The 24,783-nt window shown below is 43.5% G+C and overlaps 1 protein-coding gene across 2 annotated transcripts in view; it reads right to left on the bottom strand.

The window, feature by feature from the left end:
• Positions 1-1,840: 1,840 nt before the first annotated feature.
• The window catches only part of ACSS2 (acyl-CoA synthetase short chain family member 2), a 54,155-nt gene continuing 31,212 nt past the window's right edge, over positions 1,841-24,783 (bottom strand). Inside the window, exons 8-19 of one of the 2 annotated variants that reach the window (XM_056844650.1) lie at positions 21,049-21,087; positions 14,086-14,223; positions 11,807-11,977; positions 10,831-10,964; positions 9,517-9,649; positions 9,027-9,083; positions 8,290-8,370; positions 7,219-7,327; positions 6,334-6,402; positions 4,822-4,998; positions 2,995-3,069; positions 1,841-2,287 (exon numbers count right to left, since the gene is read on the bottom strand). In XM_056844650.1, the coding sequence (XP_056700628.1) occupies positions 2,160-2,287; positions 2,995-3,069; positions 4,822-4,998; positions 6,334-6,402; positions 7,219-7,327; positions 8,290-8,370; positions 9,027-9,083; positions 9,517-9,649; positions 10,831-10,964; positions 11,807-11,977; positions 14,086-14,223; positions 21,049-21,087 (1,311 nt within the window). In that variant the 3' untranslated portion in view covers positions 1,841-2,159. The remainder of the gene's footprint in view (positions 2,288-2,994; positions 3,070-4,821; positions 4,999-6,333; positions 6,403-7,218; positions 7,328-8,289; positions 8,371-9,026; positions 9,084-9,516; positions 9,650-10,830; positions 10,965-11,806; positions 11,978-14,085; positions 14,224-21,048; positions 21,088-24,783) is intronic. The other variant, XM_056844651.1, reaches the window with a different exon arrangement.

The raw sequence follows: 24,783 nt of genomic DNA, 5'->3' as shown, positions 1-24,783 counted from the left end.
CAAATTTCAACCAAATAATCTTGTACTGGGAAGCAGGCTAATACTACTTACAACCAGTCCCCAAATCTAAGCAAGGGCTTCTTATGAAAGGACAAATTCTTATCAGGAAATCCCTGACTCCCCACCAGTTACATTGACACTTATTCATCAAAAACAGCATAAGCTAGGACACAACCCAAGGAGTCTGCAAATCCTGGTCTAAGTTTTGCAACAACCTGATTTTCGTTTTATAGAACAAAAACCTGATAGGGCTCCCATAAACACACACACACTTCAAGGGTTTATAGGTTTATTCTTTGATTTTTTTTTCAATTAAAAACAGAATTCTAGCCATCTCCCAACCAAAAATATATATCAGACCAAGATTAAAAGCAAAGGACTTGTTTCCTATTAACAGCACACAGCAGCCACTGGCCTAGCTTTAATGCTGTAGGATATGGGGATTAAATATACACTGATGTTGCAGACCACAAACAAGTGCATTTTGAATATTAAAGAGCGGGTAAGAAATAAGATGAGATGAGGTCAGGGCAACATTAATAATCAAGGACATGGTTTATGGGATGTATTGTTTCAGACAGTTCCAATTTGCAAACTATTACATGGGCAAAACAGACATTTTCCGATGGCACAGATTCAACGCCTAGCTTTTGGTAGAAGTTTATATGCATGGCTTTTCCAATACAAAATCACAGAGGAAGAATATTCCCACACTAGTCACTGCCATCCATTGTTGCAATTACATACTTCTATTAGGTTACTGAAACATGGAGATTATCCTTGTCATTGTACTTACCAGAGGGCTTGTTTTATGTTTTCCCATGGTTACATACCTGCATCATATCTCAGCCTATACCTGATTTGACCATTTTTCCTAGGCCACCACAATGAGGAACGGGACATCTGATAAGGATCAAATCTTGCTGTCCTTCATGATGCCTTTAGTGAGTTGTCGACTGTGGCTGTATACATCTGACTACTAGAAAGGACACCTCCTGCACAGTCTAATACCCTGTGTGTGTGGGGGGGGGATTTCTCTCACAAGCAGTTGCAGCTTATTTTTGGACACATACATCCATGATCACATGAAGAAAGGGAAGTAATTTTCACAACTGTAGTAGTTCTTTCTAGCTGTCAATCACCTGTGGGAATCACTGATTATCCACAAAACGGCATAGTTCATGCTTTTCCCCATGTAATTGTTGAGCCTTACATGGAGAAGAAAGTTGCTGAATTGATGTGGCTTTAATGCTCCTTAGATGCTACAATATCCCACTTTTATCAAGGCAAATGAAGAACCCTCTTACCATCCAGATATGACTGGTCCTGGCATTGCACCAAGTACCACAGCAAGTCTGAGAGCCATCCTCTGTATGGACAGCCAGCTACTGAACACAGTATTTAATGACTATAGCCTCCTGAAGTAATATCCTCCACTGGTAAAGCACAAATGTTGTGAGAAACGTCAGCTACCCACCAACATACAAGCTCCTCCAATACCTAGTTAGCACTGCTCGCTTTAGGGAGGAAGATTACTGTCAATAACAGTCAACCCCAGACAAAGATCAAGAAGAATTAACATTTTTCCAATTTTACAGTTTCATGACAATTCTCTGAAAATTCCCACAGTCTATGACATGCAGCCAGTGTTCTATTAATTTTTAAGTGAATGCCAGATTGCTAAATTTTTGCTCCAATAAGTCTGCCTTAGCGTGAAAGTCTGTCTAGTCTGTTGGTCTTCCAAGGCCTTTTAAAGGCTTGTAACCACAGCTAAGGAGCAAAGTCATCCTTCCATATCAATACTTCTGCCTCCTAAGCTCTGCCCATTGCAACAGGTTAAAAAAAAATCTATGAAAGAAGTTTATGATGATTAAAATGTTAGTTCTGTACAATATGAATGAGGCTGGAATTTCAGATATGCAGTATTGGTCTACAACATAATGCACACAATTCTGCATGGGCACAGACAGCTAGATCTACAACACAAAATGAGGACTGGATCTTGGAGCACCAGTTTCTTGTCTTCATTTACAGCTTCTTACATCCTGCTCAGCCAGGGCAACTTCTCTGCCTGGAAGAATACACAGTCATTGTCTGGATGGTGCTCGTATTCTCATCAAGTTTCCTGTACTACTGCTGTATTCTCTAGGATGGCCCTGCTACAGTATTGTTTCACATCTATTGTTGAAAAGGTGGTTTATAACCGCTGGATCTGCCACTGTTGAGGTATCTCCCAGCTCCCGGTCATTTTTGGCAATCTTCCTTAACACTCGCCGCATAATTTTACCTGCAAAGACATGGCAGCTGAGCATCAATTGTACTTTCATTATGAGAAAAGAACTGATATTTGAGCAATTGGTTACGCAAGATTTTAGGGCACTGGCACTTTAGCACAATTCACAACTGACACACACTGCGATTCTGAACATGAAGATAGATACTTTTATTTACAGCCGTTGGCCAGCATAATTCTGAACATGAAAGAAACACAAGATCTTTGCGAAGAACCAAAGTTCAGAACAAAACTGGAATTACTAGCCAGTTCTTCCTGGTCTGGCAGCTCCAGGAATTTCAATCAACTACTCAAGGTACAATTCTAAAATGTATGCTAAAGGAGGAATCACACACTTGTATGAAGAAGAAATTGACCAAAAGCAAGTTCTACCTAGTCTGGAGTGCCTGCAGGCAAATTCCCCCGTGTTAATCCATATGGGCATCTAGCCTGCTCCCTCATGGACTGCTTGCAATCCTTCCTGCTATTCAAAACCAACCCTAAGGCATGATAAATTCAGTAAAGCTCAAAGGAGAAGCAAGAGGATTTGCCCAGCTATGGTTTTGCACACGTCTCTTAGGGTAACCTAGGAAGTACTGTTCCTTTATTGACAACTTTATGAACTAGCCAGATCACTCTACCTACTTTAAAAGGAAAAGAACAGAACTGGTGACAGGAGCTGTGCTTCCTGTGTACATGCAACAGAGAAATCAAAACCATACCTGAACGGGTTTTAGGGAGACCAGGAGCGTGCTGAATGTAATCTGGAGTTGCGATAGGTCCAATCTTTTCTCTAACTGCAAAGGAGACAGTGATGTTACAACAACTGCAACAGCTTAATCTGCTCAACACATTTCAGAGGACAAGAAACTTGAGGGACTCAAAATCCCATCTGAACAGGAAGCATGGCAAAGGCTTGTCTCCCTGGCTTGGCTAGAAACAAACAGTAGACACACAAAGCACTGACATCCCACCAAGAAGATTCTGTTGGACACATTCCCCCAAGGACATTACACGTGAATGGAAGATGAAGAATTTGGGCTAGTTTTTTAAAGGAAGAAAGGAACACTCAACCTTTGGCGATGGATATCCCATTATTACACACAAGAAGCAGGCTTCAAAAAACTTATCCGCAACACTGAAATTTAGAAAGTTATGGCACAAGCTTTTCCTTTATGCTTCCTTGGAGGTCTCCCATCCAAATACTAGCCAGGGTCAGGGCTGAGAGTGTGTGACTGGCCCGAGGTGACCCAGCAAGTTTCCATAGCAGAGTGGAGACTTGAATCTGAGTCTCCCAGATCCTAGTCTGACAGTCTAACCACACTACACCATACTGGTTCTCAATGAGGGTTCTTTCCACAGAATTTAGCAATGTTTCATTTCCTAAGAGACTTAAATGGTACTTTTCAACCTTTTAATGGAACTGCTGTGCACTAGAGAAATCCGGGGTGAGCTCTAAGGTTCCTGACCAATTCCACGTGTGGACCTGGCTAGGCTTCTCCCTACAAGGGTGACCTAGGGCGCACACCATTTACTCTAGCTGTGCCCAATGCACACTTTCTTCCATCAATAATAATAATTTGTCCATTGAGTCTCTCACTGAGGAAGCCCAAGATCCCCTAGGATACTTTGAAAACTTCTGATCTCAGCATGCACATATTCCCAAAGCTTAAAATCATCTGCCCTTAAACACAAGCTCCTGTAGCAGATGGATATACTGCACCTTGTTTTGGAGCCCTACAAGTGCTAAGTGTCTTTAGCAGTAGTGAAGAATTACACCTTTTCATTCTGTCTTCCAAAATCCTGGTCACAATGAAAGGCTGTTGTAGCAAACTACAACCCAAGAATTGGGCAGGGAGTAACTACTGCTTACAGGTCCATTCTTACTTCTCACACCTAATATAAAGAAGTGCTAGGAAAGCCTTCCTCTGCTTATTACAAGATAGTTCATTTAGTTTTTGCTGTTGTCATAACAGCACAGCTCGGCATATGCCTGAAATATCAAGGGCCAGCTTGGAGACTGGCCAGCCACTGTCCTTCACCTCCTACCCAGCAACAACTCGGCAATGGGAGTTGGAAGGCACGCGCCCACTTTGCAAAACCCAAGCCCTATTCATGGGACAATCAGCCTGTCCTTGTATATTCTGATTGGCTGCCAGCTGGCACAGAAGATACCACATGGAAAGCAACAAGGCCAGCGAAGCTAATTTTAGCTTCTGGAAGAGCCAACATGACCCTTTTATTTGAAAAATGCCTTGTCAGCAAGGATAAGGGAGAAAGTGAATTGCCACAGGGCAGGGTTGAGCTGAGAACGACCACAGCAGAGCTGAAAGATGGTCTCTTCCCAAGGAAATGATCATCTGAGCTATTGCAGGGATTCCCTTTTGCTGAACAGGTTAACAAAACATCAAGTACGCTGTGCTGCACCTGTGATCCCATGCCCAAAGCCTTTTCAAACCCATAAAACGTCTCCCCACCCTGCCTGATATACACCTTTCACTCAGTAAAGCAATCCTTTAGCCAAGCAACATGAGGTCTGCCATGCTCACCTTGCTTCTTCAGTTCTTCCATCAACTTCTTTGTGAATTCGTGGCCATCTTTTAGAGTCACAAAACAGTAGAGACACTCTCCCTTCACTGGATGCGGATGGCTTACCACGGCTGCCTCTGCAACGGCAGAGTGTTCTACCAGAGCCGATTCTACTTCTGCAGTGCTCAGCAAGTGTCCTGCAAGGAGGAAGAAATGAGCTGGCCTGAATGACAAGGCACCTTTGCAATCATTTATGTGACATTTTTCTCCCATCCTTCCACCGAGGGTTCAGGCTGGCGTACAGTGTTCTCCTCCGTTTTATCCTAGCAACCTTATAGGATAGGATAGGCTGAGAAAGACAGTCCAACATCACCCTGTAATCTTCAAAGTCGAGTGAGTATTTGAACTCAGGTCTCCCCAGTCATAACCCAACACTACACACAAGTACATCAAGGTGCTTTATACCAAGCCAGAGTATTAGCCAAAGTCAACCTTGTCTACTCCCTTTTTCTTGGAGATGCTGGGGATTGAACCTGGGAACTTCTGCATGCTCTACCACTGAGACCCAGCCAACCATTGCCCCACACTGGTTCATAGATGTTATAAGATAATGCACAATGGGAGGGGCAGCTGAGCCCCAGTTTATGCTAATATTGGTAATATTGCCAGCTATGGTAACACTGGCTGATGTCAGCATGTTCCTCACAAGCCTAAATGGTCATGGAGATATTACAAACAAAAAACAAAAAGGAAATCCTTTGACTGAATCTTGGCTTACTATTTCACAAAAGAATGTTCTATAAGACTATGGAGGGTGGGGAGCTGACTCAAGTGCATTTTATGAAGCTGAATGCCCTTTATTTTAGGTACTGGAATAGCAATTCTAATAGATATATTACTTCCATAGATCTCTGTACGCATAAGGAAGTATTCAGAAACTTAGGATTTGTCTGACTGATCAAAGCTCATCCTGCAGAAAATCTCTCTGCAAGGCAATCTCCCCACTAGCCAACGAAAACGCATTATAGGAATTTTATCAATCACCTTACAAAATGAAACATGTACTTCTAAACTAGATCTGTTTGATATTCAGGTTAATCAAGGTGGATAAACATGAAACTGTTCTCTCAAATTCTCACCTCTTCCCTATGACTAGAAGCACTGAAGTAATTTTCAGGGACTTCAGTGTTTACTTCTCAGAGTCCTAAACATTTTTTGGACTCAAAGCCTATGCTGATTCTCAACCCTTCAAAATCAGCAGGATTCAAAATGGCTCAGCTTTGCCTGGATCACACCCCCATTTAGCACCACTGGTGTGGCAGATGCCGCTCCTGAATCCTCTCTACCCATCTGCTGTAGTTTATATACTTCTCAACAATGATTGAATGCAGGATTTTTTTAAAGCTACTCAGGGAGGAAATATTTCATACTCAAGAAAGGCTTCAAAGGATGAACTTATGCCACGTTTCAAGTTAAAGATGTTTTCCAGGTAGCTCCAACCTTCTACAAATACTGGAGTACTTTGATCTTACCTGAAACATTCAGCATGTCATCAATTCTACCAGTGATCCAGTAATAACCATCTTTATCTCTTTTGCAGCCTGAAAAAGGAGCAATAAATTGGACAGTGTAAGGAAGCTGCCCTGACCTGGATAGATCCAGGCTAGCCTGATCTTGTCAGATCTCAGAAGCTAAGCTGGGTCAGCCCTGGTTAGTAACTGGATGGGACATGACCAAGGAATACCAGGGTTGTTGGGCAGAGGAAGGCAATGGAAAAACCACTTGTTAGTTTCGTCTTGAAAACCCGACAGCTGCAACTTGATGGCACTTTACACACACACACAAGGAAGCTAGCTAGAAAAAAGCACATAGGTTGGAGTGAGGGGCTATTTTGGCACAGGGGAATTTGGCCATATTGCACCAAGCACACAAGAGTATAAAACAGCGTTAATAAAACCTGAACTTTTTTAAAAAATAAAGAGAATACTATCATTTTTAAAGGTATTGTGCAAAAATAAATAAAGGGGAAATGCCAGGGCCTCAAAGATTCCTAAGGAAGTCCAGCTCCCCAAACTCAGCAACAAGAGAGAACAGGCCAAGACTAATGGGAGGGGAGGCAACAAGAGGTCTATCTTGAGGCCCCGCCCTTCACATTGCACATTTCAAGCTACACTCTAGCATCCAAAACCAATTTAAGCCTTCCCAGAAGCTAAATACATTGGCTCATCAAGACACACAAGTAGTTTTGCATCCACATTACAAGAAGATGCCTGCACTGGAAAGGGAATGAGCTGCTTGCAAGAAAGCGCGCACAAGGCATCTTGTGGCCGCTAAGGTTTCCCCTTCTATGTTAGGGGTGAGCAAGCTCACTAAGACATCGATACCCCTGGCTCCGGGATGTTGTGTTGGAGCCTTACCATCTCCAGTCACATAATAACCAGGAAACTTCTTGAAGTAAGTGGTCTCAAACCGCTGGTGATTTTTGTACACTGTGCGCATTATTCCAGGCCAGGGTTGTTTAAAAACCTAGAGGAGAGGATAAAGAGACTTTACTAAAAGGTGACGATAGGTAGAGTATACCTAGAGATGTTTCTAGTTGGGGACACTTCCAAACTATTTTTTCTACATGGCTATATACAACATCTGCTTCTGGTCCTTCACGCTAACTGTTGGCCATATGGAGTAGTAGTGGACAGAGGGGTAGATTTGGGATGAGAAGAACGAGTTCAAATCCGCACTCAACCATATAGTGCGCTTGGATGAGTCACTGTTTCTCAGACTAACCTACTTCACATGATAATCCTGAGCTTCTTGTTGGAGGAAGAACAAGCATGTGACCCCCTGCCATGGTGTCAGGCAATGCACAGCACAGTTCCAAGCACACTGGCATTTCAAACATTTCAGTGCTCAGGGTTTGGAAGGCAGCACATCACTATGTTCACACACATACCCCTGCAAGTACTCCCCAATGTGCTTGGCTTTGCTCCCTGTAACGCAACCTTGATCCATAGAGCACGGACAGAATGGTGTCAACTTTCGTAAGCCGAACTGCAGCAGCCAGTCGCATAAACTGGACAGCGTTCAAGCAACAACTCCCCCCCCCCCATTGCCTTTTAGTCACTATAACTCTGCTCTGGGCCGCAGTCCATTCTGCCAACATGTTCTACAATGCTTTGCTCCTGATGGAAAACTACTCGCATGCCCCTTTATGCAATCACAGCTCCAATATTGCAAATCTTTGCTCCTCTGACAAGGAAACTGTGATCTAATCTGAGGCCAGCTCAATACTCTGAGAGTCCTGGACTGCGGTCATGCTTGCAAAGCGAGATCACCACATCAGGCAGATAAAAGCCATTGCAGCACAAGAACGGTGTTTTGGGACAGACAGTGCATGAACAGGCTCTTGCAAAATGGGAATCGTACTCTGTGGCTCATAACACACTTCCAACACTGATTGGGTTCAGCTAGCAACAATAAGAACTTCTCACCAGGTAGCCTTCTGCTTCTCCTTCCAGCTCTTCCCCAGCTTCATCCAGCACAGCAGGAACCACCCCGAAGAAAGGGAATGTCTGCCAGAGAATATTCAAAGCAGAATTTTGGAGAATTGGAAAAATACAGACTTAACCCCGGAAAAAGAAGTCAGAAGTTGGACTTGGGAGGGGAAGTTAGCCCAGAAATGAGTAAGATCTTCTGGAACTTCTTGTACATGCCCATTGTAAAGAATTCACCACAGAAAGATACATAACTTTAAGATAACAGTAAATGTTGCTGGTCAGCATCCAAGCTGCCTTCCAGGACGGGAAAGTCTATTAATACACAATCAGCGGAGGGGCTGTGGCTCAGTGGTACAGCATCTGTTTGGCATGCAGAAGGTCCCAGGTTCAATCCCTGGCATCTCCAGTTAAAGGGACTAGGCAAGTAGGCGATGTGAAAGACCTCTGCCTGAGACCCTGGAAAGCTGCTGCCGATCTGAGTGGACAATACTGACTTTGATGGACCAAGGGTCTGATTCAGTAGAAGGCAGCTTCAATCACCCCATACTGGGTTTGCCTTAGAATGTACTTTATACATGGACCCCCCTCCCCAGCTGCTGTCTGCATTCCTCTGCATGCTCTTGAGAGTAGTACTGTGCCCCCTTCCCAGGAGCAATCCCAAAGTCACCAATTCATTGGAGGAAAGAGCACTGCCGCACAAACAGAAAAGAACAAGCAAGAGCCATACTCACAGCAGATCCCGGCTTCATTGGTGTAGCGGCAGGGAGAGGAGTCAACACATGGCCACCCTGGAGGAAGAAACCAAAAATGGTCATGAAAACATCAATTTCTTTAGACTGAAAGGACCCACGTAAATGTTTTTACAGCCTGAATAGGGCAGAAGGTTAGTTCTCAACATGCTGGTTCATATACCTAAATGAAGGCCATGAAGTGGAAGGAGTAATTATACAGGGGGACATGGTTCAGAAAAAAAGAGGAAAGAAAAAGAAAGAGAAAAGCTGCAGATAATAAAGTAGGTGGAGTGCCCTTACTAGCAGCGTACTGGAAAAAGTGGAGACAAAAGAGGAGGGAGATGTGGTTTTGCGACCGTGCATTTCCAAGCAACAGTTCTTATGCAACAGATCAACACGGCAAATGTGCAGATGAAATCTCAACACCCAGTGCTTGAAGGGAGCAGGGGGATCCCAGTATTCGCATCGACAAGCAAGCAAAAGAACTCACCGTCTCTGTCTGCCAGAAGGTATCCACTATAGGGCATCTCTCTTCTCCCACAACCCTGTAGTACCACAGCCAAGCTTCTGGATTAATGGGTTCCCCAACTGTTCCTAACACCTTCAGAGACTTCCTGCTGTACCTGCCACAAGAAGCATGTGCGCTTTAAAAAGAGACGAAGAAAAACCTTCCATATGAAGGTTCTAGGGGTACTCATTAGACTTGAACATCAGTTCTAGGAATCCAGAAATTTCCATGTGCATAAAAGGATATTTAGAGAGGCATGCCAAGAGATAGTAACTGCAAGAACAATTATGTGGAGGAGATTCAGGCAGACATTCTCTAGCACCTGCAGAAGTACGGCTTAAACTAAGTTCCAGCCAAATATTATTCTTTTCCCCCTTTCTTTAGTTTGTTACATAAATCAAAAGAGAAGAATAAACATTCACCCAAAACATAGGTTCCTGGGGGTAAAGGCCGAGGAAATTTTATTTGGCCCAATTCTAAATGCATGCTGGGGAATCTGTGGCTAAGTGACAGAGCAGAGGTCACCAACCTTTTCTTTAATGAGAGCTACTTCTGAGCAGTGACAAATATCCTGAGGTACTTCCTCCCTCTCCCTTGGCATGCAACAAAATTTTATTCTGTCATAGAAACAGAACATAGACTAGGAAAAGCGACAAACATGAAGCTGTCAGATAAACAGAGAAAAATCTTATGAAGCAAAAAGCTTTTTGAAAAGCCTAGAGCAATCTTTTCCTGGATCTTCTAGGGGATGCAGGAGCTATTCTGGAAGCTAGCTCATGGGCTATCTGTTGGAAGACCCCTGTAACACAGCACCTATTTTTGTACAGAGAAGGTCCCAGGTTGAATCCCTGCATAAGAACATAAGAAAAGCTCTGCTGGATCAGACCAAGGCCTATCAAGTCCAGCAGTCTGTTCACACAGTGGCCAACCAGGTGCCTCTAGGAAGCCCCCAAACAAGACGACTGCAGCAGCACCATCCTGCCTGTTCCACAGTACCTAATATAACAGGCATGCTCCTCTGATCTTGGAGAGAATAGGTATGCATTATGACCAGTATTCATTTTAACTAGTAGCCATGAATACCCCTTTCCTCCATGAAAGGATTCTCCAGTTAGAGGACCTCAGGCAGTTAAGTGTTGCTGAAGAGCTCTTTCTATCCTATGGCCTAGGAAAGCTGCTGCAGACAGAGAAGCCAATGCTGAGCTAGATAGGGTAATGGTCTGACTTGGTACGAGGCAGCTTCAAATGTTCATACAGGAGACATCCACTTTCTTGCTCTCCTGAAGTCATGCTTACTTCCTAACAGGTTCATCTCCATACTTCATAAGGAGGCGGATGGCAGTGGGTGCTGTGTAGAACTTGGTCACCTTGTACTTGTCAATGATGCTCCACATGCGGCCAACATCTGGGTAAATGGGAAGCCCTTCAAACTGAGCAGGAGACACAACTGTTAGCAAGAACCACTTTCCACTGCTGCTGCTTCCAGCACATGGTGCAAAATGCAGTCCTGTAGCCCAAACAATAGTGATCAGCACAAATGGTATCTGCGACCAGTCTCACACCATGTGGCTCAAACTGGCTTATCTGTTCAGGAGGTAGCTCAAGCCCAGGTTTTCTGCTCAGGAGAATGCACCCAACAGGAGATTGGCAGAAAGAAAAAACAGAAAGGCTACGGCACTCAGCTTTAAGGCTATCACAGAACATGGAACCCATCTCCTTTGCTCTGGACAGCATGAATCTCTGTGCAAGATTTGGCAATCACACTAATCTTTAGATATCCACATTGCTAAACTGTTTTCTTGAGCTCGGGTCATTGATGACAATGTTTGCAGACACTGACAGTTTGAGGGGTTCCTTAGTGGAACAGGCTTCCTCAGGAGGTGGTGGGCTCTCCTTTGGAGGTTTTTAAGCAGAGGCTAGATGGCCATCTGTCAGCAATGCTGATTCTATGACCTTGGGCACATCATGAGAGGGAGGGCAGGAAGAGTTGCATCAGTGTTTGGCTCTTGTGGCCCTCTCTTACTGGGCATGAAGTAGGGGTCACTGGGGGTGTGGGGGAGAGGTGGTTGTGAATTTCTTGCATTGTGCAGGGGGTTGGACTAGATGATCCCGGTGATCCCTTCCAACTCTATGATTCTTTAAACTCATCAGCACCTGGGATGACATTTTAAAAAAAATTATGTCAAGGCATTCAATCTTCGTGTTTCCTGTACTGAAAGTATCCCCAGACATAACCTTCCCATACATCCATATCTTACACCACAGAACTTACTATGACACTGGTTGCCCCATTAGCCAAAGGCCCATATGTGAGGTAGGAATGACCAGTTATCCATCCAATGTCAGCTGTGCACCAGTAAATATCCTCAGGATGGTGATCAAATACGTATTTAAATGTAGCAGCAGTGAAAATCATATATCCACCCACAGTATGTACAACACCCTGAAACAAAGAACACAAGATATTCTTTAAAAGTTGGTACAAAAGGACACAGACCAGCATTGCTTTGCCCATTACAACAACAATGACCAATCAAATATATTAATATCAATAATACTTCAGAACAAGAGCAGGAAACGTTTACTTTTAACATGACAGCTCACAACAGGTGAGCGGGTGATCAGTTTTTACAGGGAAACACCACAACAGTCTGTAATTGTTCCATGTTTACTTGCAGTCTCCTAAGAAGAGGTAGGGAGGTGGGGTACCTTTTTTTCTGCTGTCAAGTCACAGCTGACTTATGGTGACCCTGAGGGGTTTTAAAGGCAAGAGACGTTCAGAGGTGGTTTGCCATTGCCTGCCTCTGCGTAGCAACCCTGGTTCCCCATCCAAGTACTAACCAGGACTGGCCCTGCTTAGCTTCTGATCTGACCAGATTAGGCTAGCCTGGGCCACCCAGGCTAGGGCACTCTACCACAATTCTGACAGGGATTCAAACTTTATTTCCAAAGGTAATGTAACATATTTACAGTTATTAAATAACAGTAACATTACAAAGGATTTTCCTTCTAGTTTAGAGTAACTAAACATGATGTTAAGGTGACGGATGAAACCCCAGATATCTGCTTGCTGGGAGGTCAAGCCAAGCAGCACTCTTACCATGCATTCCTGAGATTCGGTGTAGGGGAACGGCGGGGAGAAGACGCAGGCGAGCAGCCTCCTAAAGCCATTCCCCATACACCGAAAAACAATAAAAAGCCTTTTCGCGGGTTTTTTTTTGTTGTTGTTGTTGTTAAACGGGGCCTTTCGCCCCATAGAGACCAGCGCAGCAACGCTGTTCTCGGAGCAGGCGTAATGGGGCGAAAGGGGACAGGAAGCTGCCTACCGGCGGCTCCTCCCCCCGCCCCAGGAACACCCCCACACATTGGCGCTGCAGGTCTCCGCCGTGGTCTGTGCCACGGGGAGACTGTGCCAGCGGAGGAGTGCTGCAGTCGCCGATATAAAAGCCCTCGCCGCCAGTGTAAGTGCATCTTGTGCCGTGATTAGACGCACTTACGCTGGCAGTGAGGTCACGCCGCCTCCTAAGAGGAATCAGCCCCCAAACTCAGGAATGCATGGTTAGTCACAGCATCCATGCTTACAGCTTAACACAACACAATTCATTAATGCTAACTAGGGAGGAGAGAACTGAGGACATAACGCTGCTGACACCTATTACTGATTGGAGAGCACACAACATATGTTTGGAGTCTTCTGTACAATAGCTTCTGAGCCCTTTCATTCCAATGCCACAAGCAAACAGATCAACAGAGAATTTCAATTCTGTTTCTCTTAGAGATCGTTAAAGATCCCCATTCTTGACACACCCAAATTTTACCCAAGTGTTCTTCCCCATAGGGCTAACTCCTGTTTTACTCATATAGACCTTCTACACAGATGAATAGGTCCTTTTAAGTGTATATGCTGATGGAGCTCTGCAGCAATGTGGATGCTGAAATAATGTTTTACAGCATGAGCTGCTTCCTCAATGTACGCACCAGGAAATGAAATCAAGATACTACACTGACGTTTTCCAGTGGTCACACATTTAAATACTTCTCTCTCAGCTGCACCATGTCAGCGTTGCATTTTTAAGGACATATAACATGATTTCCTTTCATTTTCATGGTGACAATTTCCTATTAAATTGATTATATCATTTCAATTATTTTTGCAGGAGACCAATGAACTGACTTCTCTATATAGCATGCAACAAAAGCTTAAGAATTGTTCAGTGTTACTAACAAGGCCTGTATGTATTCATTCCAAAACAGGTCCGTGGGCTGTATTTCAGCAAATATGCAACCCTCTGCACACATCACATTATAGTGAAGTCTTTGTAAGCATATGCTTCTGGTTCCACTGCCACCCCACCCACTCCCCGCCCAGCAAAACCATTCAGTGGCAAGAGCCTGAATCCAAGTGGACACACAGCAGACAGGTCAGTGATAAAGACAGTGATGTGTTAAAGCCATGCTGAGTCCCCCTTGGGGTAAGAAGAGGGCAATAAATACGTCTGTAAGTCTCCCCCTGCATACTTTGGTAATAACCCCGAATAAAACACAATGTACCTTTGGTTTCCCTGTTGATCCAGACGTGTAGAGAATAAACAATTCATCTTCTGCATCACACCAAACAGGCTCACACTCCTTGCTAGCATTTTTCATAACCTCATGCCACCAAACATCGACTTCTGAATCCCAAGGAATCTGAAGAAAACCACATAGTAAGAGGCATGATATTTAGACAAAGACAACGTGGAGGGGGGGGGGGAAGAGGAGAACCACAGTGGAACTCTTGCACCTCACGTGAAGGTACTCTGAAGTCACAGAATCTGTGACTTGATTTTCCCTTTAGAATCAGAGCACTGCTTCACAGTTCCTGTTTTTAATTTTTAAGAGTAACTTCCCCCTTTATTGGCTGCAAAAGCATTACACTATAGTAGCGCACAGTGCTTTTCTCTAGACTGTTTTTATCTCCTAACCAAGCTGTGTTGCCCTTAAGCAACTATTCTTATTCTTGAACATAGTTCTTTTTCCCCCTAGATGTAACTAGAGCCACTTTAGAATGTTCTACTGCCCGAGCCGGATTTGCAAGGAACTTCACTCAGGAGAAAGCATACATTTTGCTGTTACTACAACTGTTTATAATTTATACACACACTTAAGTTAACAAATTCCTTAAAATCCTTACATATGCTCTCCATCCAAGGAGGCAGGATGCTACCACTGGTGTATCACAGATGGGGAACTGAGGCTGAGATACAAATTTGCCCAAGGTCAAAAGAATGAGTCCACGGCAGAGGGTGAAAGTTAAAAGTTTCAAGCAACAGCACTATGCTTTAACAATTGCTGTAAAACTGTATTCTTGGTTCTAGTGAACATAAAGGGATGTCACTATGAGCTCCTCTTGAGAATATTATAATCTAGTATTAGAGAAGTCATATGTCTGTACCTGGTACTCATGTGTAACTACAATAATATCCACTTCCAATTATTTGTATCATTTTAAATATTTTTAATAGTTTGCATTTCATTTGATTTTTAATAGTTTGCATTTCATTTTTATTTGCATCTTAAGAAATTCAAATATACAAAAATAATGAGAAAGTGATCAAAACCATCAGTGAATTTTAATAAATGGCCTCAGAGCCTTTGAGGTGTTACTATTAATTCAAGTCAAGGCAGCTCAGCTTCTCCCAATGAAACCAGCATAATCCACCCCACTTCATTTTCCATGTACTGTGAATTCACTAGGCCCGTACAGAAGAATCATAAGCTTCCGAAAGATGCAAGTGAGACTCAACGTGCGTTTCTGGCAACATGCAATTTTGTGAGCAAAAACTCACCAGTGAGACTGCTATTATTGTTGTCGTAAATTGCATTTCTAACATTTAGCATTTATATAGCTCTTTCTAGTGTTCCAAAGCATTGCTCACACAACAAGATTGTGTTATAATCCATGCAATAACCCTGTAAGGTAGGCCAGTACTATCGCCCTTATACTTAACACAGCCCCCATCTGCTGTACAAGGGCAAGTGCTTGTGTAAGGCCACTTAGCAAATTCATGGTAGAGATTAAGATTCAAACCTGATGCTCCCTGATTTGTAGCTCACTTTCTCAGCCACTGCCCTATAACAGCTCTCTCCTAAGAGCGCCTTCCAAGCATGTCAAGAACTCCAACACCTAAGTTTACAACAAAATCTCCAAACACAAGACCATGAAGACATGCAATTAGTGCTTTGGACACTTATCGTTCACACACCAACACCCAAAAGTATTAAATACGCAAGTGAAGCAATGCTTCCATTAGGACTGCAACCACTTAATAAGCTGTCCGCCCCTATGTAAATCTATCATGACATTGAGAGAATATTGCAGCAAAACATCTCTCCAAAAGCCCACTGATGTCCTGGAAGAGGCGATGGTAGCTAGCCATATTTATCTACACTCATTGTTAGGGAAAGGGTCCTTCACCAGCAGGGCCATCACTAACCCTGGCCTAGCTGCCCAAGGACAGCAACACCGGCTATCCCAGAGGGGCACACACACACACAAATATCTTGTATGAAGCTCATGGTGGACTGTGTTCACCACTATGAACACCAACTTCCTAATCCTGAAAATTAAGGGACATTTGTGCTTACTTCCAAGTAATGTATTTCAGTTAAAGACATCAGGAGGGCAGAGTGAGTAGCTAAGAGAAAAAAAACAGTGGAAAGTTCTGCCTTACTGCTCAGCCACCACACGACCAGAAAGCAAGACACATTCTGTTTAGTTTCACCCAGTAATTGGGGGGGGAGGTGCTTAAGTCTCATCAGAACTTTATTTTAATATACTGCCTTCCTGCCGCAATAGGGACAATAATTATTGCTTACACATCACACAACATCACAATAATTACTGCTCACACAGCACACAACATCAACAAAAACTCATTAAAACCTAACAGTGACAAAAAAAACCAGTGAAACGAAAACAATGATTCCTGGAGGAGGGGCAAACCCAGACACCAAACAAGACTTTAGCTGGTGCCTAAAAGAGGGGTCAGCATCCCTCAAAAGTGAATTTCATAGATGGGGGGGCATAGAAAACATCTAATTCTCAAAGATGGGGGGGGCAAGGAGGACCTTCAATAGCTATCACAATTGATGGGCAGGCTCATATATGTGAAGGTGGTTCTTTAGACTCCCTATTCTCAAACTGTATATGGCTTCAAAGGTTATAATTTTGTGCCTGGGAACAATGTGGAAACTAACGATGAGCATCAATGAAGTATGATTCTTTCCTTCAACTCCCAATTAACAACTTTGCCATCATATTCTGAACAAATTCTGAAGACTTTCCAAAGGCAGCTCCGCATATAAAGCATTATGGTAGTCTATCCTGCACATCACTAAAGCATGGGTAGTTGTGACAAGATCATCCTTTTCTAAAGAGGGCTGCATTGGGGTGTCATCCAAAGGGGACAAGAAGAAGCTCTTGAGTTAGACACCACTGATGCATCCACAAGCAATTAATTCTTTGCAGCATGCTCATGGCATAGAGGGCACATAATAGTGTGCCCAACATGCATTGATCTATACACTGTGCCAATGGAAAACTCACTCTGCATTCATGGAAATCCAGCAACTCCTGGTTATGACTGGTTCACTATAGATTATTCAAAGCTACGCTAGTGTGACACGATTTGTCTTGATGAAGACAAGGTATTCATTCTGAGTGTCTCTCTTCCATTCTCTCAATTACAGAGCCTCATAAAATGCATTTCACAGGGCCATGCTGTAAGTATGAATGCCTTGTCTCCCATTACACTAATTTAATCCTTGCTGTGCATATTTAGCTTGAAATGATTCCTCCTCAAATGGTTTCTATTTTTCTTCTTGTGCTTCAGAAATTTTAGGCTCTTAGTAAATATCTATTGCTTTAAATTTATTACACTGACCTCCAAACCATCCCATTGGTTGGGCTAGATGGCCTGTATGGCCCCTTCCGGCTCTATGATCCTATGAAGTCATTAGTTCTGTTCTGCAGACAGAGGGCCAGCTGTGTGCATGAAAACCAAGCACAAGCTCCACTAAGAGCCAGGGCAGATGCCCAAGTAAAACTATAGTGAGGTAAGTGGTTAAGAACATGTTTCTCCCATGCTGGGAGGGCAGAGCTCAAGTTAAGTGCCCCTTCCCTGAACAAATTAGCAACTCTATGCAGCTGCTTTGAAGGTTTGTATTATATAGATTCTCTAAATACTTACCCAATAAAAGTGTGCAAAGTTGCAGGGTTGTAGAGGCATGATAGCTGAGCGTGTTGTAAAGCCCAGGTTTTTGACCAGCACGTGATGAACCATGTGTATTTCCCTCTGACCACTCAGCTGAACCGAGTATGGATGCACATTGAAGTGACAGTTCAGAGTATGATTCAACTCCTGCAGCATCTTAAAGACCAACAAGATTTTCAGGGTATAAGCTTCTAAGAGCCAATACTCCCTTGTATCTGATGGAGTTTTGACTCTCGAAAGCTCATACCTTGGAAATCGTGTTGGTCTTTAAGGTGCTACCGAACTTGAACCTTGCTCCTCTAGTGCAGAACCAGTTGATCCACCTGAAACTAGTTTGCAGCATGTTTTTCAGACACACAGTGATCCCTTCTTCAAACCTCAACCTCTCAAGACATACCAGCAGGAAATAAAGCAAAGACTGCAGCTTTTTACTTGCTCCTCTTCAGGGGCTCCATCATTCACTACTGATGTATCTCCCCCTTCCTATCTGGGGAATAATTTCCCTAGCTGAGAAAGAGGCAGTAGTGTGCATGGCCTGAAAACAGTAACAAGAGATGGAGCATGCAGTCAGAATCTACAGCTGAGGATTCTGGCACATAGCGAGGCAACCCCCAGCAGCAATATACAGCTACATAACTAACATTTCTGTACATGTTGATTAAGTCATAAAAAGGGGGGATGTGAGGCTGAGCAAAACCAATCACAAACACACTAAGGCTGTTACCGCACTAGGTATTCCCAGCGATGTATCAAGAGTTTGGAAATATTATAAAAAACATAGCTTTAAAAGGGTTTTTGGATGCCACGGCTAAAAAATGATTGGAAGATGTCTTCACAGCTAAAGGGGCCAAACAAAGTGCAGACAGTATTTTTTATAACAGTTTCAAACTCTTAATACATTGGTGGGAATACATTGAAAGTGCGAACAGAATTTTTTATAACATTTCCAAACTCTTGATACATTGCTGGGAATACCTAGTGCAGTAACAGCCAAAAAGTCTGCTATTTTAAGATAAAACAGTCACTTCTCCATAATCTCACTCTCAGTTTGGAAAAGCTATCATTATATTATTTGTGATGTGCATTAACTTCTAGAAACTAACATTACAAAGTGAACTTTGTTCCCTTTATGACATGCAGAATTACCTGTTCCCAATTCTCACTGGATTTAAGGAATCTTTGAAAGTCCCAGCCCAAGAAGTCAAATTTAAAACGTCATCATTGCCAAAGGGCTGACATGGAATGTTTGTACAAGAACAGTGGCGGTACTCATGCAAACCAGGAACAGGATATCCTCAGGCAGGTTTCTGTGGGCTTTCCCCCGCCCTTTTCATGGCCCAACCTTCATTACCAATAGCTATAAACATTTGGAAAGAAGCTACATAGTCACCCCCTGAAAGCATACAGGTAGGCCACTATCTTCCTACGCTATAAAACCTATGGGTTATAAAGCCCTGCCCCCCCTATTACCCACTCCCTAAGGGTGAACTATAATGAAACTTGAAACCCGCATAGCACAGTTCTCTTATATTACGCATACTAAAGGTCTGTAAATAGACATTTGATCAATATTTCAACATCCTTTTTCCAGTGAGCTGCATAAAGCAGGACGACTGTTCCTCAGCAAGGGAGGGGAGGAAGCAGACAGCAGGCTCTCACTATTTGTACCCAGACCAATACCCACTTGATGCAGAAGCAGCTGAGCTGGCACAGATAACTATGTGGTACAAGTACAATGAGATGTCCTTGGGCTGAGAGGGCAACATACAGCTGGGCAAATTTGCATTCATGGTGGCCACACTGGTGGTTGATCCTGGACCTGAAGTCCAGGTTAGGGAACTAATAGTCGTGACTGAAACTCTTATCACTATTATCCCTCTTCTTCCACTAACAGATCTTCTCTTTTCCTCCTATTCTCATTTATCAAGGGTAGGAGTTTTTTGGGGGGAGGGAGTAGAGTTGGATGCATTAATGTACCAAGGAAACAATCATTTAAATAGTTTCAGGTGGGTAGCAGAGTTAGTCTGTGGTAGCAGAACAAAATTCAAGCCCAGCAAACCTTAAAGACCAACAAAACTTTTCAGGACATAAGCTCAGATACAAATGAGAGGCATTTAAATAGTTAAAAAAACAACAACACATATTTCAAGGTAGATTGCCCCAAGGGTTTGGCTGAAGCCAGTTCATAGATCTCTATGCTTGTTTGTAGGAGCTGTAGGTCTTTGCGTGGTCTAGCAAGGTTGCAAGCAATCTCCATGCCATGCATATCTATGCGGACATGATGCCTCGTGCATGCCTACTGAGGCAGCATACATACATAGGTTGGGTTGCTTTGCAAAGAGCCCCCAATTATATAGAAAGTCTCATCAACCCACACTTGGGGGCTATGAAGAGATCACACTCTCTTTTTCTCCAAACAGGCATAGAATTAAGCTTCCAGAAAAACAGTTGAACAAAAGGGGTATCTACAAATGGTTTAACATAGATTCGTAACAGAGCTGTCTTTGTATTCAAAAACCAATGGGAAAAGTCGGTATGGTGTGTTGCAAGGTGATTCACTCTAACTTCACTTCAGAGAAGCTTAGCCCTGGCAATCATTTTGATTGCATTAAATCTTTGCCAGCTAAGCACTGGAAAGAGTATATAATCCATAAGCCTAGAGCCACATTTCACCCTGTTGCCAACAAGACTGCCATTTTTGTATGGTACCAGTAGAAGCAGAGCTGGTTCAACTGCCAGGAAGGAAGCACCAGAATGTCTTGTTCGCAGGCTCACAAGAACGGTTTTGGCCGAAAGAAAAATGGTTCCAAGAACACGACTCCTAAGAGGTTCAGCGTGAGCATGCTGTGCATTATGCATTCCCATTTCAAGCAGCTCCAGCTATAATTAAGAGACATCACCACTTAACATTCAAATGCCCCCATAGGCAGGCACACCTTATACACACCTGCATTTCAATTCTGATTTAGATTTTTCAAGTAACAACAGGGTATTCTAAAAAAGAAGTGTTAGCACTAAAACAAAGTCACTGTCCCTCCACAACAATCCCAGGGGCAGTGGCATGTACCCCGCCATGCCCTTCCATCCTTTGGGACAGTGATGTCTACAACTAGCATGCAACTGCTGGAAATGTGGTTAGAAGGCCACACACGTCGCTGTGCAGAGAGTGAAAGAGCGAGCGCGGTTAAGAGAGGAGTGCTGAAAGGGGCAAGCAAAGGAGAGGAATGTTGAGATAAAGCTTCTGCTACACAGTAAATACCTTGGGATGGACTTTCTTTGAGCTCTCAGCCTTTTTTTCCTGTTAAAAATCCACAAAGAGGATGTAAGATTTGAGAAGCAGAAAAGTTGCACAGGGCTCCCGCTCAACTTTATGCTAAGCTGGCATGGGACTGAGCTATGCTGCTACAAGGGCCCAACAGAGAGCGCGTTATCCGGTTGCAAAAGCTCGTCTTCTAGGAAGCCAGGGAACAGCAAAGCGGGGTTCGAGCCAGGGGCAGTCTCTAATGAATGCCTCTCTCTTCTTCTTGGCTGGTCCCGTTTCAGCATTTTCTTCCTGCATACAAAAGCCAGAGCCAGCTGCATGAGTGAAAGCACTGGTTGGGCCACTAGTCTGGAGATTAAGCAAGAGCACAGGAATATTCCCTAATGAACCGATTAGTCTCTGAATGGAGATGACTGTGCAAGATGAAAAGGCATAATCACTGGGGAGCATTTCTGGAAGCATTTCAGTCAGTAATGCCAATGAGACCGAAAAGAAGAACAAACCACTGTCACCCAATTATTGTTTCCCAAGAAAAACTCCTGTATCATAAGTTGCAAGAAGCCTACATTGGCTCAAGACCTTTCACTGCTAAGGAAAGGAACACATGTAGTGATGCTAACCAAGAGCCCTTATTGGCACATATATTAGTTGCATATTTTGCACAGTGGATCATTCTGCCATGTAACTTCTCACTAATTCCTTAAACCAGAAATCCAAACCCATTGGTTACTTCCACTAGGATCTCTTCTGATATATATCCCTCTTTGCTATCAGACTTTATCTTGACTGAATCCGGAAACCATTGAGACAATGATAACTGGCAGGCTGTGTGGTCTAGAGCAGGGCTTCTTAAACTTTTTCCACTCGTGACCCCTTTTCACATGAGACATTTTTACACAACCTGGATTATATAGGTATATAAAATAGGTATACAGATCAAACAATTACTGATAATAAATCAAATTTTTCACGACCCCCACATTCATGTATGCAAACCCCATATGGGGTCGCGACCCACAGTTTGAGAAGCTTGGTCTAGAGCAGTGGTTCCCAAAGTGGGCAGTACCACCCCCTGGGGGGCGGTAGGATTACCCTGGGGAGCACTAAGAGGCAAGGCGGCAGGGGGGTGCTAGAGGTGGGGCCCTTCAACTGTGTTGCTGGATAGGGTAGGGGGTGCTGGGATTGAGTTTGTGGAACCAAGGGGGCAGTGGCCCGAAAAGTTTGGGAACCACTGGTCTAGAGGAAGGAGGGATACTTCTCCACTGGCTCCTATTCACCTCTGCCCACTGTGCTTCACGGTGCTAGGTTTCCCACTGGACAGTCATCCTGCAGTGACAGTCAAGAAAGCTTCTCCCCAACTCCTGCTAGCAAAGAGGGTACAAATATTTCCATGCCTCACTTCCTTTATTTGTGCACTTTGTAACCAAAAAAATCAATGCCATAACAAACGCTACGAAAAAGAAGAAGCTTACTCTGGGGTAGGGCAGGCTGCTGGATGAACATGCATACTTTTTAACACCCTACAAACAACATCAAGGCTTTCAGTGGTGGCCTCTGCACATCACCACAGCATTCTGTAGTAGCACAAACAGGGGGAGATATTCTTTCTAGCTGCTCCTCCTCACCACACCACACCCTGACAAATAAAAGGCTTCTGGAAGCATTGCAGTCAGTAATGCCAATGAGACCGAAAAGAAGAACAAACCACTGTCGCCCAATTATTGTTTCCCAAGAAAAACTCCTGTATCATAAGCTGCAAGAAGCCTACATTGGCTCAAGACCTGCCACTTAAAAATACTGCCAACATCTTCAATCCCACACACTACAAACATGTCTAATGGGGGCAACAAGAGTGTTTGTTTGTTTGTTTGCATTTCTAGCCCGCCCTCGTTCCCGGCAAGCCGAGTAAAAAAGGGATGGGACCAACAGGAATTTTAAAAGGCAACTGATTTATTTACTACAATATATTTAGCCCACCCCTTTAGACTTGCTGGACAAGAAGCCAATAAGAGACCGACAGCAAATTAAATGCGCTTCACCTGAGGAAGCAAGCATCAGAGAAGTGACTGCATCTGTGGAAAGCTTTATATGTTACAAGAATAACATGGACTTGTTTTCCTGTGGACATACTAGTGTAACATACTAGTGTAACATTTAGAAGCATAATATTTGTAATCTAGCGTAACATTTATAATTTAGGATTTTGTAATCGTAGATTGAATTGTGTTTTAAATGTATGTAGTGTTATATTATATATATGACTATTGGAAGCCACTCTGGGCCGGCTTTGCCAGGAAAAGTGTAAGGTAGAAATAAAACAATATTTTAAAAGCTTGGCATTATGTTGGGGGGGGCATCACCCAGGTGCTCCCATCTGATAACTGCCAGTTTCAGTTGGATCACATGGCACAAGGAATACCTGCATAACCAGCCATGAGCTTTAACTGTTACAGGAGTACTATGGGATGAAGCCATGGAAAAAGTGACTCCCATGTTGTTGGTGGAACATACAAAGGGAACTGCTATGAGGCTTTTAAAGAAATACTTCAATGTAATGGACAGACAAAAGGTAATACACCTTTACTCAACAAGTTAGTTGATGGTCACCCGCATGGATGGAATTAAAAGGGGGTTAGACAAATTCATGGAGGATAGGTCCATCAATGGTCCATCTATTAGTCATGGTGAGTAAAGAGACCCTTCCATATTCAGAGGCAGTTAAGAGAAAGCCTCGACCTCTAGGCCCTGTTTGTTGGCCCTGCATAGGAACTGGTTGGCCACTGTATGAAAAGGGGAGCTGGACTAGTTCGAGCATTGTTCTTATGTTCTTATGAGTCTGGCCAACATCAAAAATCTAGTACTTACTGAGACAGTCTGCTCGTGTATAGATTGTACCATTTCAGAGGGCAAGTGGGGCTTACACGACACGTTGCTTCTTTACAAAATAACTTTCCAGTACAAAATAACTTTTCTGCATTGTGCAGGGGGTTGGACTTGATGACCCTGGTGGTCCCTTCCAACTCTATGATTCTATGATTCTACATCGAAAGCTGAAGTGTCAAGGAGAAGGCTGGTGCTTTTTGAATATTCAGTCTTGTAAAACCCCCACCTGCAGTCTGACGTGACAGAGTCCAGGTTTACCTGTTCAGTGAGAATGAGGCCAAAGTAATCAACACAAAGCTGTTGATCAACTCTTGCCCCAAGAATTCCTCACAGTGGGCACTTAATGTACACGGCCGCGTGGAAGACTCTGTGGAAGAGGGTCACTTGGCTGCGACAAGGTTGTGAATATGCTGTTGTCGCAGCCCGTGGCAATAATTGGCTTGAGCATATGGTTTTCCTCTGGATCTAAATAATAAAAAGCATTCCTTGGGACCTAATGCAGTAATGTGGGGTAAACGTTATGCCACTTATAGCTGTTTTGAAATAACTACACGGCTACAAGGTTAAAGGCACTTCATGCTGCCTGCTTGATAGTTAAGTCTGAAAAGTCGGCATTTGCTTATCTGAGGTGCTTTTCCAGGCATAGAATGGAAGGTCATCTCTGTTTTGGGGTTTTTTCGTCTCTGCTCTAAGATACAGTGTAAAGGACGGAATTATGCCACTGTCGGACGGAATTATGCCGCTGTCCGATAAGACAGTGCAGCAGTACAATAAACCTTGTACTGGGGATTTTGCACTTGTAAACCTGGTGACTTAATATTTTCCCCATAGATGAGTGAAAATGATACT

The sequence above is a fragment of the Euleptes europaea genome, chromosome 2, assembly GCF_029931775.1.
Source record: "Euleptes europaea isolate rEulEur1 chromosome 2, rEulEur1.hap1, whole genome shotgun sequence".
NCBI lineage: Eukaryota > Metazoa > Chordata > Lepidosauria > Squamata > Sphaerodactylidae > Euleptes > Euleptes europaea.
The sequence above is the reverse complement of the archived record's forward strand: the minus strand, read 5'-3'. Positions and strand labels throughout refer to the sequence as shown.